Genomic DNA, 18,536 nt, shown 5'->3' on the forward strand with positions numbered 1-18,536 from the left:
CCGAACCGCGAGCATGGACAGCTCCCCGACCAGGTACCTGGGCACGGTCAAGGCCAGGCAGCCAGCCTGCGCCCGGAAGAGCCGGTCCACATGGTTCCCATGGCTCCGAAGCTTCCGATGGTTCCCATGCACCGGGCCCGCCCGCGGCACCTGCCTCCCGCTGGGCCGGGACGGGGGCCAAATCCTGCGCCACCGCCGCTGCCGGGACTGCTGGCTCCGGGTCCGCAGGTCGCTCCCCGCCGCCCTGCGCCGCTGGAGGCGCCACTGGGTCCGCGGGTCCTCGGCGCCCCAGCGCTCGAGGCGCCTTCCCCGCGGGCCGCCCGTCCGCACCTTCTCGGGGCTGGGGTTTTCCGGCCATGGCAACACTTTAACGATGAGGTCCCTGTGGAACGCCCGCCACACGCAGAGCCTGGTGGACATCCGTACCGCCCCGCGTGACATCCTAGGCAGCTTGTACACGTATGCGCCCAGCCAGGACTCCCCGGACCCCTGTGCCAAGGAGACCAGGCTGAGGGCCCTCAGCCGATGAGAGAAAAGGAAAAGGCGGCTCGACGGGCCTCTCAGGTCTGAGAGCCCCGAGCCCAAGAGAAGAAGGTAGAGCCCCGAGCCCTGGCCATCGGGCCTTCCGGCCCAGGTGGAAGCATGGAGTGGTCACTGCCTTTGTGCCCAGGCCGGGGCCTCTGAGAAGCAGCTTCTGCTCCCAGTACAACAGCCTCTGAGAAAAGGACACTGAGCCCCAGCCTGACCAGCAGCCCTGACTGAGCCTTCCCTGTCTGCCACCCCACCCCAGCCAAAACTCCCGAGATGCCCGAATCTGCCCACAAGCCATTTATATAAATAAAAAAAAAATACAAAGTAACATTGCGGGCATAATAAGAGGGGGCCGGAAACCAAGTAGATGGTCATTTGGACACTTTGCCTGTGTTGTTCTTTCCGTCTAAAGCCTCTTCAAATACTGTTCAAACATGAATTTCAAGGTTTCCCCTTTAGAGAGTCAGAGAATGAGCTGTAAACATAGCAAAGTCCCTTCTCCCTCCCATGGAGCACGCTTTCTAAGGGGGCGGAGACAGAAGGTAAACATTTAAATACATGTCCACACTGACAGGTGGGGAGATGTGCTATGAAGAAACCAAGGCAGGAGGAGGGATGCACACAGCTGCACCGACACACTGTGGCCCAAGCGCTTCCTCCGTCCCCATCACCATGGAACCCACTATCCCTTACTACGAATTCAAGGCCTTCATTCCGTGTTTCCACTGGGGGGCAACACGTCATGCTTTAACACGGCACCTCAGCAAATAAAAGGAAAATATGTTATCTACTTAGAAATAAAGATGTCCAAAACATTAAAATTGTTGGCTGAAAATATTAAACTCAACATTTTCAATGGAGACAGTTACTGTTACATACAAAACATCCTGGGCTGAAACTCTATATATCAAGCTTTCATTTTGAAGTTTACTACCTGCCATTTGCTAGACAGGAGACAAGGCATTGCACTCTGCATGAGTTACCAGAAAGGGCTTGAGACCTTCGTGTGTCAGTGAGGGTACGGTTAACTGCTTAGGGGCTTCCTCGATAGAAGAGGAGTAAGTATCCCTCCTACATGATGGTTTGGCCAGGAAAAGTAAGTCAAAGATTTTAAGCCCACAAAACCGTAAGCTTCTGCTCTACAAATATCACCTATAGAGAAAGAACTACAGAGATGTGTTTCCATTTGGCTCCAATCTAGGCAGTTGAACTGGTAATGAGTAAACCCACTTCCCAAAGTAGCCAGCTTGTGGGGAAAGGGCCAGGGCAAAGCACACCCCTGCTTCTGGAGCCAGCTGCAAGGCAGAGGCTGCACAGGACGATGGAGACACCCTCGTGGGCTGGGGCTTCCTCCTTGTCTGGATGATCCTTTGGGAAATTAACAGATGTCCTGGCTACCGCAAGAGTAAGACACTGAGGTCCAACAAGAGATAAAATGCAGGCGGTGGGGAGCTCCTTCTACTGTGGCCATTCCCGCCACCTTCACCGTGGGAGTATCCGCCCAGGGGACTCAGGTGCAACACGAGGGAGAAATGGTGGGTGGGACACCGTCTGCTTGTGTCCACCGCAGCCCAGGAGACGGGCCACTGGTTTAAGAGCCACGACGTTAAGCATGCTTCATTCACTCACAGATGTTTACCAAGAGCTAACAATGATTAGCCACTATGGTTAGGGAGGGTTAGGAGAAGAGTTCTACTGCAGGGGCATTCAGATTGCACGACCCTGCCCATAAGTGCCGGGTCTAGGAGTTTAGTGCTATTAAGACGCTTGAAGATCAAGGTCACAGTGTGAGCTCACCAGAAGATTAAAACCAAAGTGGGAGCCAAAACTCCCGAGATGCCCGAATCTGCCCACAAGACTCCATGCTCCATCGGAGAACAGACCCAGGATAGAGGGGAGGGCACAGGGCTTCTGGATCCCACGTGGTTTGTCCACGGTCTTTGTCAGGAGGGGCTCTAATTTCTACCCACAGTAGAACTTCATGGTCTCCAAGCTTTGAGCACCGTTTTCAATTTTATCAGCTGAGCGTTCCCTGGGAGCCTATCAAACACTCTGTCCATCTGCAACACAAGACTTCTCTGGGCCCTGCGCCATGAGGCCAAGGCCCAAGTCTACCCTGCACTGTGCGGCCCTGTATTCCTGAAGTGTGGCCCGTGTGGGCACTCAGTGACCATGATATGAATAGATGGATGAATGAACTAACAGAACGCAGTAATGAGCTCCATTGTTTTTACTCACTGTTTCTACATTATTCCAAGAGAGAGTAACTGAGAAAGTAAATTGGGCCAGCACAGCAATAATAGAAAAGGGAGAAAGGAAAGGAGGGAGATTACTTCCCTAAAACTTTGCCTACCCAGTCACAAATATTCAGACGACAAAACACAGACAACTCTCTAGTATAAGAAGCCTCCTGAATACAGTGCAGGTAGAGGTAGCCAAGAGGAAGTGTCCATGGAAGGAAAGTGGGTGCTAAAGGAAGTAACCTGAAGATGGATTTACAGATTTCAGTAGATGACTGACTTAGCGACCAAAAGATGCAGATTCCTTCCAGTGACAGATTATGTCCAACCAGCGTGACTTCTTCCATGCCCTTTCTTCTAAATGTGACCACACTGAATGTCCTCTAAGATTTGCACAAAAGGAAAAATTAATCAGCCAACAGCACTGACTGAACTAAACATGTCTTTTAAAGTACGTTTTGATGTAATCAAGAAACTGAAATGCCTAAATCTTACAAACTTCTCATCACAAGAAAAAAAAATTATATCACAATGCACGGTGACAGATGTTAACTAGACTTACTGAGGTGATCATTTCACAATACACACAAATATCAAATCATTATGTCATATACCCGCAACTAATATAATGTGATCTGTCAATTATACCTCAATAAAAATAAATAAATCACTGAAATGGCATTAGCACAGCTAAACAGCAAACCTACACTTTCAAGATTTGTAAATATAGATGGGTCTGATGGAATTCTTTGTATTCACTGGAATAACAATTTTGTCCGACTGTTTCACAAAGCTGTAATATTTATACATACACAATGGCTCCTGTCAGCAAATCACTAAAAGGGTAGAAATGTCCACTCCCATTCCTCGTGTGTGGGGAGCCCTGGTCTGAAGGTAACTGTCTAAGAACTGGCTCCACTACCACTTCTCATCAGTGGTGCCAGACAGGGCCAACTAGGGTGGGAAGAATCAGCCTCTTGTTTCTGGAAATCAAAGGACTAAATAGGAGCTGGGCTGCTGTTTAACAGGCATGAGACCGTTCATCCCCTTACCGTGGATACAAGAGCATGTTGTTCGTTCTTAGATCACAAGGCTTATCCTTGCCTAATTAGGCAGAGGAAGAAATCCATTCCGTGCCCTACATCATTTTACTCAGAAAGAGAACACTATGCCTGCGTTAGACTTCTGCCTCTCCTGCTTTTTTATTTTCTCCTTTTTTATTCTAAAAAACCAATATTGGAGTAAACTAGGCAATTAGATTTCTCAGTGTACCTGGAAAATAGACTGAAGTTTAAACTTAATCATATTTTCCTGAGATACTAATACTTTCAACATTAAAAAATTCCTATGAAACGATTTTAGAAAGTCTGGCCTAAACCTTCTTATAAAAACTTGAAAACACCTGTTTACCATCTTCAATCAAAGTCCCAAGAAACCTTCGAGTAATCTGATCTAATGAAACCAGAACTTTCTACCAGTTAAACTTGTCCTTCCCACCAGTTAAACTTGTCCTTCCCTCTTCCATTGTACTTTGAAGAAAATCCAGGGAAGAGCAAGAAAACCACTTGATACCAAGATTTGTAAGTAATGCTTTCAAAGGAACTGTCTCGTTTCTGTCACACATTTCGTCCGTCTTCCATGACTCCCAGGGCCGGCTTCCTGGGTGTGGGCCTGTGCTGTGTGGGACCTGGATTTACCCATCATTTAAATCTCAGGGCCTACCTAGCCGCCTACACAGCAGGCTTCCAACACAGGTTACTTAATTCTCTGGCCCCCATCCAGCAGTGCAGCCCACAGGCGGCCTCAGGAGAGCGCCGTGAAGAAGAGGCTTCTGCTTCTCACACCACTGCCTTGGGCGCTGTCAGCTCTTTCTCTCCCTCACTCCCTGACAGCACCGCGAGGAGGCGCGATGGAGCTTGCCTGTCATGTCTGGCCCTTAAAGAGCTCGCCTGTCATTTCTGGCCCTTAAAGAGCTCAGGCCGGTCTGATCAAAACCTAGACACACTGTCTTCCCGCCCCTAACACACAGCTTCCCTCCCCCGGCCGGCCGTGCTGGCCTCAGCGGCGTGCTCTGTTCGTTGACTCTCCTGGCTCCACCCCTCCTGCGCTTCGCCCCTTACCTCCCCGCAGTCCTGCTCACTGGGGGATGGAAAAGGCAGGTGGGAGAGGGCGGGGATCCGACAGGAGAGAAAAAGGCAAGCCTCTTTTTCCCAAGCCAGGCTCCTTGTGCTGCCCGCTGGCCGCTGGTGGCCCCTGCCGGGGCGGGTCCTCGCGTTCTCCACCCAGAGTGCACCCGGGGGGCCCCAGGAGACAGGTCTGGGGGCCTGCGCACTGCCCCTTCCCCTGACAAGGACGACGCAGTCTGGCCGAAGGCTTCCGTCTCGCCCCTCCCTGCCCGCTCTGCCGCCTTCCCTTTGCCCTGCACTTGGCTCTCGGGCCCCACAGGCAGCGACTCGTGCAGCTCCCTCCGGAGGCCTCTGCTTGGCCCCGGGCAGCCGGCCGAGTGCAGGCTGTTGGCAAAGCCGCCCTCTCTCACCCAGCCACGGAGGCTCAAGCCAGCCTTTGCCTTCAGACTTCTCCAGCTAAGAGGCAGGCGCCAGTTTCTGTTCCACCCACGGGACAGTCTCAGTGGCTGGGGACACCATCACGGTGGCTCGCGCTCCAGGTGCTGCTACTCTGGTGGCAGCAGCTGGAAGTGGCCCTGGGAACGTGTGCAAGCTGGGGAGTGATGTGCCCCTCTCCTCTCACAGACGGCTCCTCTCTCCACTAGCAGCGCTGCCTGACCTGAGGTGGGCGGGGGAACACGCAAGGGGGCCACTAGTGTGGCCTGGGCGCTAACTCATCACATGGACCCAGCTGTCAGCTCCCAGCGGGCTGCGTGGTGCACCCACACTGGGGCCCATCCCCGCCCCTGTCCTGCGGGGAAGCCGTGGACACGCCACACCCTCTCTGCAGGGCCTCGCCCTCTGCCTCTCGGACCCTCGACCTTCTCTTCCACTGCCCGCTTGGGGTCATGGTGACTGCACCCGTTCAGCTCTCCTGCAAGTCCTTCATGGATGTGGCCAGGACCTCGCTTTAGAAACAACACCCTCTTGCAGAGTCAATCCAGCTTATACTGGGTCAACGGTAGGCTGGCGGTAGGTTCCCAAATATGCAGAGGAGACACTGAGCCCTGTGTCACTGGAGGTGATCACGCTTGATATGAGATGCCGTCGTTTGGACTGGGTGAAAGGTGGGACGAAGAGTCTTCATTACTCTGTTCATTATTTGACTGTCTTTAGTGAGTTACTCTTTACATCTTCCACCCAGCGCATCTCAGTAGCTCTGAGTATTCTGCAGTATCCATAGAATAAGCAGTGACAGGATAGGAAAAAATCGATTTAAAAAACGGGCCAATGTTCAAGATTTGAATCCCTAAAGCCATCCTAACAGGCATACTTCCCACCCTCTAGAATCCACTCTGCCTCACACTGGCACCAAAAGACCTCTGAAAAGCACATTTAAAATCTGATCCATTTGCCAAGCTAGTGGTGTCTTTCTATTACCCACCACACTCGGGAGAGGCAGCCTGTCTGGGAAGCTGTTTTCAATTCATCTTGCATTATGTGGTGCCCTTTCCCATAGAGGAAACCTGCTCATGTAAAGAAGCAGCCACCGTTAGGGGGCAGCACGTGTACTGCATCTTAAACACATCCTGATTCATGAGGCAGCCCTCAGCCCTCAGCCCCCTGAGAGCAGTATTGCTGGGACTCAAGCTGCCTGAAAACAATTTGTTGACCCCAATCTAGGTTTGCACTTTTCAATTTTTCAACTGACATTGGCAACAAAAGCCTCTATATAGCCTAAGCACCCAGTTCCAATTAAAACACCTTTGCAAATAAACCAGATTACATATTCACAGACTCCTACAATGTCCGGTTCCAAAAAATCAAATTCCCAAAGTGAATTCCTCAAAACTAATCTGAAATGTTACATATTTATATTAACTTTTCCTAAGAATGGAAATGTGATATAACACAGTCATTTACAAGGTGAAATGTAGGTACTAAGAGGAAGGAATAATACAATGAACACAGCAATGTATAAAATCTGTTGATCAAAAATGACAATAAGATAAAAAGAGACTAGTTGAGGGGCTAGCATTGAGATGACCAGCGGCTTTTTTCCTTATATTCTTCTTTTTTTTCGTGTTTTAAAAGTGAGGTATAGTTTTATGTACAATATTATATAAGTTTCAGGTGTACAACACAGTGATTCACAACTTTAAAGGCTATAACTCCATGTATAGCTATTATAAAATACTGGCTACATTCTCTGTGCTGTATAATATATCCTTGTAGCTTATTTATTTTATACATAGTAGTTTGTACCTCTTAACCCTCTACCCCTATCTTGCCCCTCCCCCTTCCCTCTCCCCAGTGGGGACCACTAGGTTGTTCTCTATATCTGAGTGTGTTTCTTTTTCTTACACTCACTACTTTATTTTTTAGATTCCACATCTAAGTGATAACATACAGTACTTGTCTTATTATTTCACTAAGCATAATAGCCTCCCAAGTCCATCTGCGTTGCTGCAAGTGGCAAATTTTCATTCTTTTTTTCGGTTGAGTAGTATTCCATTGTATGTATATGTATGTGTGTGTGTGTGTGTGTGTGTGTGTGTGTGTGTGTGTGTGTACACCACATCTTCTCTATCCATCCTTCTGTTGATGGACACTTAGGTGGCTTCCATGTCTTGGCTATTGTAAATAACACTGCTGTGTACATTGGGGTGCATATATCTTTTTGAGTTAGGGTTTTTCTTTTTTTCTGATATATACCCAGGAATGGAATTGCGGGGTCATATGGTAGTTCTATGTTTAGTTTTTTGAGAAACCTCCATACTGTTTTCCACAGTGGCTGTACAATTTACATCCCCAGCAACGGTGTACCTGGGTTCCCTCTTCTCCTTATATTTTTCCTTTTTTATTTTTTGGAAGGCAATCTTCTCATTTTTATTTTTAAAAGGTTATTATAAATTGTTTTGGAAAGAATGCTTCCGTTTAAAGGCATAAGATAAAGGCAAATATATCTTTTCTAAAAATCTATAAAACAGGAGAAAAGTTCACATAGGGCATCATTTTTTTTTACCTTACACCTCCTTCTTTCCATTTTTTGAATCATGTGAACACGTTACATATCTTAAAATACATACGTGTATTGTGTATATATGTGTGTGTTTGTGTACACACAAATCCACATATCATATATTTATTTTGCTCCCCCAAATGTTACTCTTCTGTTTTATCCCTTATATTCACAGCCCATGCATGATACATTGTGGGTCTGAGGAAGACAATAAATAGAAACCCTCTTTGCCAAGTGCTCAATAAAATTAAGACAAAAGAATGAAGCAGACAGGAGACCAAAATAAAAGGCTGCGTTGGAGGATATGACTTTTATCAGCGGGCAAATTTCCTTCCTAATTTTAAAAATATCCTGCGATGAGATAAATTCATCTATAGTGACCCGGGCAGAGCTGAACTGAGGCAGGTATCACCATCTTCTGGTGTCATATGCAAGATATTTAACACCTTAGGATCTGGCCCCTACCAATCTAAACAGTCTACAGCTACAGACAGCACGGACAGCCGTGTGGGTGTGTAAGCTTGCCCAGGCAGGGCCTGATTCTGTACTTAGTGTGGGGAGCAGCACAGAAAAATGCGTGCTGAGGGCAGGCCGGCTCCTCAAGAGAAGGGAACCCATGCCCCGTTTATCCTTCCAGCCCACCAATCAAATCAGTCATTTCACCTCTCAAGGGAAGAGTGAAGTAGGGAGTAGAGAGAAACCAGGAGTGTTACCCTAATCACAAATGGAGATGGACGGAAACATCACAAATAGGGAAGATTCCTTCGGAAGAACAGATTCAAATGTAAAACTATTAGAAGTTGTACTAAGGCTCTGAAGAAAATAAACAAGGTGCTGTGACAGATACCAACAGTGCGATGAACCTATACATATGTAAGTTATTTTCAAAAGGAGTGTGCTGTGCACTTATCCCCTTGCCCCCAAGTTCATATGTTGAAGTCCTAACCCCAAATGTGAATGTACTAATATTTGGAGATAGGGCCTATAAGGAGATAATTACAGTTAAATGAGGTCATAATGGTGGAGCCCTGATAGAGAGGATTAGCGCCCTCATCCAAAAAGGCACCAGAATGCTCACTCTCTCCCCTGCCACTTCCCCCTCAACAAAGAAGAGGTCATGTGAGCATACAAAGATTTGGTGTTGCCTACAAGCTGAAAGAAGAGGCCTCAGAATGAAACCTACCTTGTCAGCATCTTAATCTTCAACTTCCCAGCCTCCAGAACTGTGAGAAATAAATTTGTTGTGTAAGCCACCCAGTCTGCGGTATTTGGTTATGGCAGCCAGAGCAGACCAATACAATGAGAAGGGAACTCTTTTCTTTCTATCTTTATCTATCCATCCATCTATCTATCTGCAAGAGAAATATTTATACATATATAGAGAGAGAAATGTAGAAAGCTTATGACATGTAACTACAAATTTTTATATTGTCTTCATAGTGCCTATTGAATGAAGAGCATTGTTAGAACATGATATAAACTATAAGCTGAGCTAGATTATAAAGGTTGTTTTTAATGTTAAATTAAAATGTGGGGCTTCCCTGGTGGCGCAGTGGTTGAGAGTCCGCCTGCCGATGCAGGGGACGCGGGTTTGTGCCCTGGTACGGGAGGATCCCACGTGCCGCGGAGTGGCTGGGCCCGTGAGCCATGGCCGCTGAGCCTGCGCGTCCGGAGCCTGTGCTCCGCAATGGGAGAGGCCACAACAGTGAGAGGCCCGCATACCGCAAAAAAAAAAAAAAATTAAAATGAGGGTCCCTTAAAAATTAGGTGTGTACATTATTTTCAAGATTGAGTTTTGAATTAATGTCCAGTCTCAAATAATACTGCAAACAATCAATTTAGACTTTTCATTGCTTACTTACTCAGTTGCTTCTCTGTTGGGAACTCTTCTCATGGAGAAAGCCACCATCGCTTTGAAGAGATATTCTTCATTTGTATCCCAGGCATACTGAAAGAGAAGTAAAACCGAAGGTAAAGTGAAGAGGCATGGGGTAAAAATTGGCCCATTGGGTTCTAACTGTGGCCACGCTGGTGTTGGTGTGTGTCTGTCTGTCTGTCTGCGTCTCTCTCTCATCTTCCTCATACAATAAAGACTGAAGACCATGATAAATCATGTCAGCATAATGTTCAGGATAGAGTTTCCTGGCTATTCTATCATTGTAAGTGTGGTGTGTTTCCCATGGCATTATCTTCTTCCAAATCTGCAGTATTAGTAGCCAGTCAACAAATAGGGCATTTGGACATCTCATCCTGGACATAAACAGTTGATTCCCTTCTTTCCTTTCACCTTTCCCTCATAAACTGACTCCCCTTCTCAGCTTCCTTCCCTTTATTAACACTGGTACAATTTTACTTTTTATATTCTTAGCTGAAAACTTGAGTGTACGTGTATATTATGGGCTGAATTGAACCCCCCTGCAGAGAAATTCATATGTTAAAATCCTAACCCCCCAGTACCTCAGAATGGAACCATATATGGAGATAGTGTCTTTACAGAGGTGATTAGGTTACAATTAGATCACTAGGATGCGGCCTAATCCAATATGACGGGTGTCCTTGCAAGAACAGGAAATTTGTCACAGACACATACAGAGGGAAGACGTGTAGACACAGGGAGAAGACAGCCATCTAGAAGCCAAGGGGAGAGGCCTGGAACACATCCCTCCCTCACAGAACGCAGAAGGAACCGACCCCGCTGACACCTTGATCTTGGACTTCCAGCCTCCAGAATGAGAGAAAACAAATTTCTGTTGTTTAAGCCGCTCAATCTGTGGTACTGTGTTACATACAGCAGCCCTAGCAAACTGAAGTGGCTGACCCCACATTTTAGGTGGTAATCAAGTGTAACGGGAGAAAATCACAAAACAGGTTTTGTGGCTTAAGTCTAAACTCATGATGACCTACTCCCAAATTGCCTGGGATCCCCTTAGGATTCTCCATCAGTTTTCTCTCTCTCATGGTTCACAAGGACTATTTCAAAGCTCCTTCAGGCCTCTCCAAATCTCAGTGCTCCCCTCAAACCTCACTCTCACTAGGCGCTCTTGTTTTATAAGTTACTGATACATCTCGAGTCATCCACTTACACTCCCCCGCCCTCCTGACACCAAGTACAAAACTTCCTCCATAGGCACATGTCTTATCCACGTCCTCCCCCGAAGGGCCAGATGTGGTGTTTCTCCTCCTGTCAACGGCTGATCTGTCCACCTCTATTAGGAACGCTTCCATTCGGCCCTTCCCAGGATCTAAACAATACAGTTTTCCCCTCTCTTCTGTGCATTCAGTGCTGACTGGAGGCTGTCCACTGACTCTGAACCATGCTCAAGTCTCTCCCATTAAAACAACAGCAAAACTAAATCACTTTATTCAGTCCTCCTTCTTCTACCCATTGCTGTCTCTCTCCTGCCCTTCACAGCCAAAATTCCCAAAGGACTTGTCCATCCTTCTGTCTTTACATGGTCACTGCCCACTTACTCTTTTTTTAAAATAAATTTATTTATTTTATTTATTTTTGGCTGTGTTGGGTCTTCGTTGTTGTGCGCGGGCTTTCTCTAGTTGCAGCGAGCAGGGGCTACTCTTCATTGTGGTGAGCGGGCCTCTCGTTGCGGAGCACCGGCTCTTGTTGCAGAGCACAGGCTCTTGTTGCGAAGCACGGGTTCTAGGCACGTGGGCTCAGTAGTTGTGGCACGCGGGCTCAATAGTTGTGGCACATGGGCTTCAGTAGTGGTGGCTCGCGGGCTCTAGAGCGCAGGCTTAGTAGTTGTGGCGCACGGGCTTAGTTGCTCCACAGCATGTGGGCTCTTCCTGGACCAGGGCTCGAACCCGTGTCCCCTGCATTGGCAGGCGGATTCTTAACCACTGCGCCAGCAGGGAAGCCCCACTGCCCACTTATTCTTAACCTCCTCCACCATCTGCCTTCCAATCCCTCCACTCCACAAAGCAGCTCTCTCACATTACCAATGACCTTCACGTTGCTCAACACAATGAGCAGTTTTCAGTCACGCCTCGCTTGGCCTCTCAACGGCATCTGATGCTCTTGAACAGCCCCTTCATCTGAAAGCGCTCTCTTCCCTTTCGTGATACAGCGTCGTCCTGGTTTTCCTCCTGCCCCTCCGCCTCCTCTGCAGGTTCACCCTCCTCTACAAGGGCTTTAAGCTTTCGAGAATCGCTAAGCTCAAGGCTAGCCCCTCTCCTCTTGCCACCCTCCACTTTCTTCCTCAGCCCTGTCATTACCACCTCAGTGCAGGTGACACAGGAATGTGTATCTCAAGTCAGCTCTGTCCTTGCCTGTTTGTCAATAATACCTCAAAGTCAGTAAGTCCAAAATTAAAGCCATGGTTTTCTTGTTGGTTCTTGGTTCCCTGACTCGTAAATGGGCCATCATGCATCCAGTTGCATAATTAGAAACCAAAGCTTATCCTTGACCCCTCGTCCTCTCTTCCTTGTCATCCCATCCCCGTGGCTCTCAAATCCCTTCACTGCGCCCTCTCTCCACCAACACACCACACTCCAAATAGCCATCATCTCCCACCTGCACTGCTCCAACTGCCTCCCAACTGGCTCCTCCTCTTTACTCCAGTCCCCTTGACTCTGTCTTCCACACTGTGGCCAAAGTTTCTTGTAAACACAAATTCTGTCATGACACCCCTTCCACAAAACTCCTGGTCACTTTAAAGATAATATCAGGGACTTCCCTGGTGGTGCAGTGGTTAGCAGTCCACCTGCCAATGCAGGGGACACGGGTTCGAGCCCTGGTCCAGGCAGACCCCACATGCCGTGGAGCAACTAAGCCCGTGCGCCACAACTACTGAGGCTGCGCTCTAGAGCCTGTGAGCCGCAACTACTGAGCCTGCGTTCTAGAGCCCGCGTTCCACAACTACGGAAGCCGGCATGCCTAGAGCCCGTGTTCTGCAACAAGAGAAGCCACCGCAACAAGAAGCCTGTGCACAGCAACAAAGAGTAGTCCCTGCTCGCTGCAACTAGAGAAAAGCCCGTGCACAGCAACGGAGGCCCAATGCAGCCTGAAATAAATAAATAGATAGATAGATAGGTACATTAATTTAAAAAAAGAAGATAACATCAAAACTCCTCAACACGGTCCACACATTCTTTGGCCTGACCCCTCCTTCCTCTCGAAACGCGTCACGCGCCATGCTCCTCCTCACTGCTCCTCTTCCAGGCACCTCGCCCTTCCTTCCACCCTTCACTCTCCCCAAGTTCTTTCCTATAGTAAGCCTCTGCATGTGCTGGTCCCTCCACCCTCTTTCCTTTCATCCCCTGGTTCACTTTTACTCATGCTTTAGACCTCACAGCAAGTGCCAGTTACTGCGGCCCCTCATGAGGCCAAAGCCCCTACATACTTCTCCTCCCTGTAATGCTTGTCAAGATTACACACTTGCATTTGGTTCATTAATATGCAACCAATGCCACTACTATAAGCTCTCCAAAGGCAAGGATAAGCCTGGTTTTAGCTGCACTGCATCCCCAGCATCCAGCTTGGTGCCTGCCCTCAGAGCAACCTGGGATAAGCAACCCTACGCACTGGCAGAGATGGTGGATTGTGCAGTCAGACTGCCTGGGTTCAAAACTGACCCCTGCCCCTTGCTGACTTGAGATCTTCAGTAGGCCACGTAATGTCTTTGCGCCTCAGTTTTCTCACCCACCTAACGACAATGGGAATACCCATGCCACCTTCCTCAAAGGGTTGTTGTGAGGGCTAAATGAGCTGACGTGAGCAAAGTGATTAGAAGGGTCCCAGCTAGAAAGTAAACTAAGTTCTCAAGGAATGCTGGCGGTTAGAATGATTGTCACTCACTGAGCGAACAAAACGGTGGATTGCCTGCAAACTGAACACTTCCAAGTATCTTTAGCACTCTTGTGTCATCTCTAGCCTGAGGCGTCTATCACCTTCTACTCGGGAAAACTGTCACAGACCATGCCGGAAAACCGAAACTAGAAGGACACAACTCCATCTTATTAATTCAACAGTCTTTACTGTTCCTATAGCTACTGGAGCCCCGTGAGTATTCTGTTAACTTTAATTTCATAAGCATATATTTCATGTTATTACTTTGATATTTGAGAAGAATTGAAGAAACCTCACCTGAGAATTGGAGCATTTTGTGCTATGAAAGATCTCATGCGGGTGAAACATGCCCTCCTTTCGATGATGAGAAAAGTCACTGACAAAGTTCAAATGACCACAACGGTGGGGAGCGGAGCCCAACCCATACCTGAGAGCCTGACTCAGGCCCCTGTGCTCCGCTCTGCTAGGTGGACACGTGCAGGCTTGCAAAACTGTTTTGGGTAGCACAGAACTTCACATATTTTCCTGCGTACACTGCACATTAAATACTTCAGGCAAAATCACTTTATTAACAATTTCATTTTACTACAATCTTTTCTGCTTTAAGAAAATATCAGATTTGAGGTCTTTAGAAGCAACCTATACAAGTTTAAGATAACTATGCAGAGAAAGCAGTGTTATTAGCAAACAAAATTTTAAAGGAACATACAAGTTTCTCCACTTACCGCTTTATCTCCCAGAGCTGTTCTGAGACTAAGTCTCACTTTAAAAGCATTTTCTGCATCTGCCAGAGAGAAAAAAGAGAGAGAGCACTATATGATGATAAAATCTGCCAAAATGGAACCTGATAAATCCTAATATTTAATGCAACTCGAATCAACAGAATTGCAAGTGAACTGCCCCAGATACTCCCGAAAGTTTAACTGCAATCACCTTCCGTGGTTGAAATGTTTATTTCAAACTCATAAAACACTCACAGGCTCAACTTTCCAGCCATGACACGACGGCAGATTTAGAAAAATAAAGAAGTCTTTCAGGCAGAGACTTGTCAATCATTTAGAAAACTGTTCATCTATTTTGAAGTTTCAAGGCTTACGTACCTGGTTGACAGAGTTCGGCATGAATAGCAGTCACTAGAAAAAAGAGCAGCCACAACATTCTTTCAAAGTGGAAAACACAAGGCAAACGGAGGGGAAAAAAATCCACCCTTCACTTAAAGCTGCCTTAGCCATTCTGTGACCCAGATTAGAATATCAGACAAACAAGCAAGCCACCACCTGAAAGGTTTAATGATTAACCCCCATCATCTGGGTTAATACTTGGAGAGCAGCAGCCCGTCTCCTGTCAGTTATTTATGAAAATCTGTTTGGAAAACAGATTAGCTGTCCTTTCCAAACTCTACCTCCAAAGAATGTTTTCTCTGCTGACCCAAAAGTCGGAATCCTCCCCCCACCTTGCTTCTGTTGTTGTCTGGTTAAATGCACGGTGGAAAGAATGAGTCCTTTCTGGAGGTTTACCTTGGCATGAACTTCCCATCTTTTCGGGGCTGAAATATCTCTGGCGAATAGATAGACTCTCTTAATTTAGGAAACAAACATCACCCCTTTCTATCTCTGGTGAACAAAGGACACCCTTCCAAGACTGGCCTCATTAGACCCTCACCTCCACAGGTAAACATTCAGGAGAGTTTCCAATTCAAAGAGAATGGTTTTGCACAGCGCTAAGCTCTGGTAGTTGTGTAAAATCAAAAGTTAATGATGGGGCTTCTCTGGTGGTGCAGTGGTTGAGAGTCTGCCTGCCGATGCAGGGGACACGGGCTCGTGCCCCGGTCCGGGAAGATCCCACATGCCGCGGAGCGACTGGGCCCGTGAGCCATGGCTGCTGAGCCTGCGCGTCTGGAGCCTGTGCTCTGCAACGGGAGAGGCCACAACAGTGAGAGGCCTGCGTACCGCCAAAAAAAAAAAAAAAAAAAAAAAGTTAATGATGTACAGCAGTGCTATCCAATGGAACATTCTGTGATGATGGAAATGTTCTATATCTGCACTATACAATATGTGTACAATACGGGCCCCACTAGGCATAGGTGGCTGTTGAGCACTTGAAATGGGGCTAGTGCTGCTGAGGAAATGAACTTTTATTAAGTTAATTTAATTTAAGTAGAAACATGTGGCTAAGCAACTACATTGCTCAGTGCAGTTATACGACAGTAATTAGGAGCTACCGACCATGAACCAGCTTTGCCGAATTATTTCTCTAATCCTCCAAACAGCACCCCACAGTTGCTGTGGTATAATCATCTTACATACGAGGAAACCGAGGATCCAGTGTTTAAGGCATTGCTGGCAACAGGGAGTGGAATGGGTGTCACTTTACCAGCCTGGATGACTTACACGTGAACCCTATCTCCACCACACTGAACCCGACTGTGTCTCAGGGTCATCACTGATCAAAACTGAAACTGTAACGAAACCTCAGAGATGCTCTGAGGACTACGGCAGTGAGTGGAGAAGAACCTTTCCCCTAGTGGGCATTCTACAGGTGCCAATCAAGACCCCCAGCGGGTCAGTGTCGGGACTTTCCTCTCTACCACGCTGCCTCTGCATGTGTTCAGTCCCCAGATTCCACCTCGTTGCCTGAAAACCATGAATGGAAATATTAGATCGGGTGACCCCGCTGATAAACAGAAAATCTGGATTTTTAAAGCAGCAACAAGAAACATATCAACAGCTACACTTCTCACTTCCCCTTCCTGGTTAGGGTGATAGCTTATCATGGATGACCCACTGCTGTTGGCTAACTCCACTTAAGGAGCTTTTCCTCATCTCCTTCACCTTGGTTGCCAGGGCACAGAGTCAGGAACAGTTGTACTAGAGAGAGAAGTGGCCAAAAGTTAGCCTAGTCATTCCAGAAATTTCACTATTAGATGAAACGGAAATTTCCTAGAAGGAAGGGCCCTCATAACTGACCCCTGAAAACAAAGTCAGACTAGATGAAGTTATCTCAGGAAATGTTAGACTAGATAAAGGCATCCTGGGGGCGGGGAGGGAATAGACAGAGGCGGTGACAAAGCTGAGTATTTGCATCAAGGAACAAAGCCCTGTTATGGAGACAGAAATCTGATTCAGCCTTCTTTTCGCCTTAAAACTTCATAAAAATATCAAATGTCTCTCTTTTGCTTTTACTTAGTCACTTATGTGACGAGGCTTGAAGACAGTAAAATGCTGAGTTTTTGTCAGTGTAAGCCACTCATCTGAAAAGAGAAGAAAATCTCTTCTCTTTTGAATTATGATTTCTCAATGTTTGCTGTCTCATTTTTTTAAAACAATAGAAAAAAGGACAATAGAAGTTCTGTACAGAAAATACAGAGAGGCAAAAAGAGAAAAGTACAAAATACCCATAATACTACCCGCATGGACGACCAATGTGAATATATTTTAATAGTTGAAACACACCTTCCTTAGCCTTGGATCTTCTTGTATGTTCTCGTGTGATGTTATTGTTGTTTTGTCTCACTGTAGTGGCCCTGTGGGAACAGGGAAACATCACGGTGGCAATCACGTGGGCCCTTGTCTTCTTCCTCACCCTGAAGAGAAAGCTGCTCCTCCACGGGATCTGGTGAGTCGCTTTATTTTCAATTATTTATGCATGCATGCATGCATGCATGCGTGCATGCATGCCGTGCTGTCTGGCTTGTGGAATCTTACTTCCCCGACCAGGGATTGAACCCGTGCCCTCGGCAATGAAAGCGCGGAGTCCTAACCACTGGATGGCCAGGGAATTCCCTGGTGAGTCACTTTAAACTTGATAGATCATGAGATATATCGAATTTATTTTATTCGTAGTTTACTGAAAATTCCCTTTATTGAATTGTATTCAATAACTTATATCGAATTGTATTCAATAACTTATATTGAATTGTATCACCTGCCTTTTCAGTATCTATTAATATGATCCGAGAATTTTTACTATTTGGTACATTATAGTTTAAAATTTCTTTACATTGATCCAACCCTTAGATAATTACATAAGCTCAGTTTGATGATTTCTAACATGTTTCTGGACTTAGTTGCTGTGTTTCTCTTTCTTTAGGTTTATAAATCCATTTCTGTAGAAGAATATTTAGGTTCCTTTTCAAGTACTGATTCTTTTTTCCAGCCCTCGTATTACCATGTTGAAAATGGTACAGAAAGATTTCTAACATTGTCTATGTTTACAAATACTTGAAAATGTAGAAGAAATAAAATATTCAGAGTTGAAGATTCTGGACCATACATATTTCGGAGGAAGAGTTCTTTTAAAATGTTCTTATATTGTCATTAATTTCAGGTTTCATGTTTCTTTCTGAGTCCCTTTTCGCTGTTTACAATATCCAAGAAAAGCATTCATTTCATTAAGATTTTCCAGTTTTCTCATGGACTTTATACAATATTTCCCATAAAATACTCCATTCATTGTTACACTCCCTTTATACTTTCTAGTTATATATTAATTTTTGTCTCATTTCCCCTTTGTTCTTTCCAGAAATTTACCTGTTTTTGTTGTTGTTTAATCAAAGAACAAGATATTGCATTTAATTTTTAATTCCTTTCTTTCTGCTTTCTGATTCATCCATCTTTACATTTATTAAGTCTTTACTCTTTCTGTCATACTGGTTTTCTTGTTCTTTTTATAACTCTTGGGTTGGCTAGTAGGCTTATTTATTTTTAATCTTTCTCAGTTAATGTGAAAATATCTGTGGCTATGAATTTTCCTTGGAGTACTGTTCTGGCCACATGACATAAGAAGTACAGATGTACAGTGATCTCATTCTATTTTCTAAATAGTCTATAGTTACA

The 18,536-nt window shown here is 46.1% G+C and overlaps 1 protein-coding gene across 2 annotated transcripts in view; it reads right to left on the reverse strand.

The window, feature by feature from the left end:
* The window catches only part of LOC307068957 (collectrin), a gene marked incomplete at both ends in the record, with an annotated part of 38,308 nt that extends 23,449 nt beyond the window's left edge, over window positions 1-14,859 (reverse strand). The window contains 3 exons of one of the 2 annotated variants that reach the window (XM_079727091.1): window positions 9,761-9,846; window positions 14,427-14,485; window positions 14,802-14,859. In XM_079727091.1, coding sequence (XP_079583217.1) covers window positions 9,761-9,846; window positions 14,427-14,485; window positions 14,802-14,859 — 203 coding nt within the window. Of the gene's footprint in view, window positions 1-9,760; window positions 9,847-14,426; window positions 14,486-14,801 lie in introns of those variants that run through there. The other variant, XM_079727092.1, reaches the window with a different exon arrangement.
* Window positions 14,860-18,536: the final 3,677 nt, after the last annotated feature.

The sequence above is a fragment of the Hyperoodon ampullatus genome (genome assembly GCF_949752795.1).
Source record: "Hyperoodon ampullatus genome assembly, chromosome: X".
NCBI lineage: Eukaryota > Metazoa > Chordata > Mammalia > Artiodactyla > Ziphiidae > Hyperoodon > Hyperoodon ampullatus.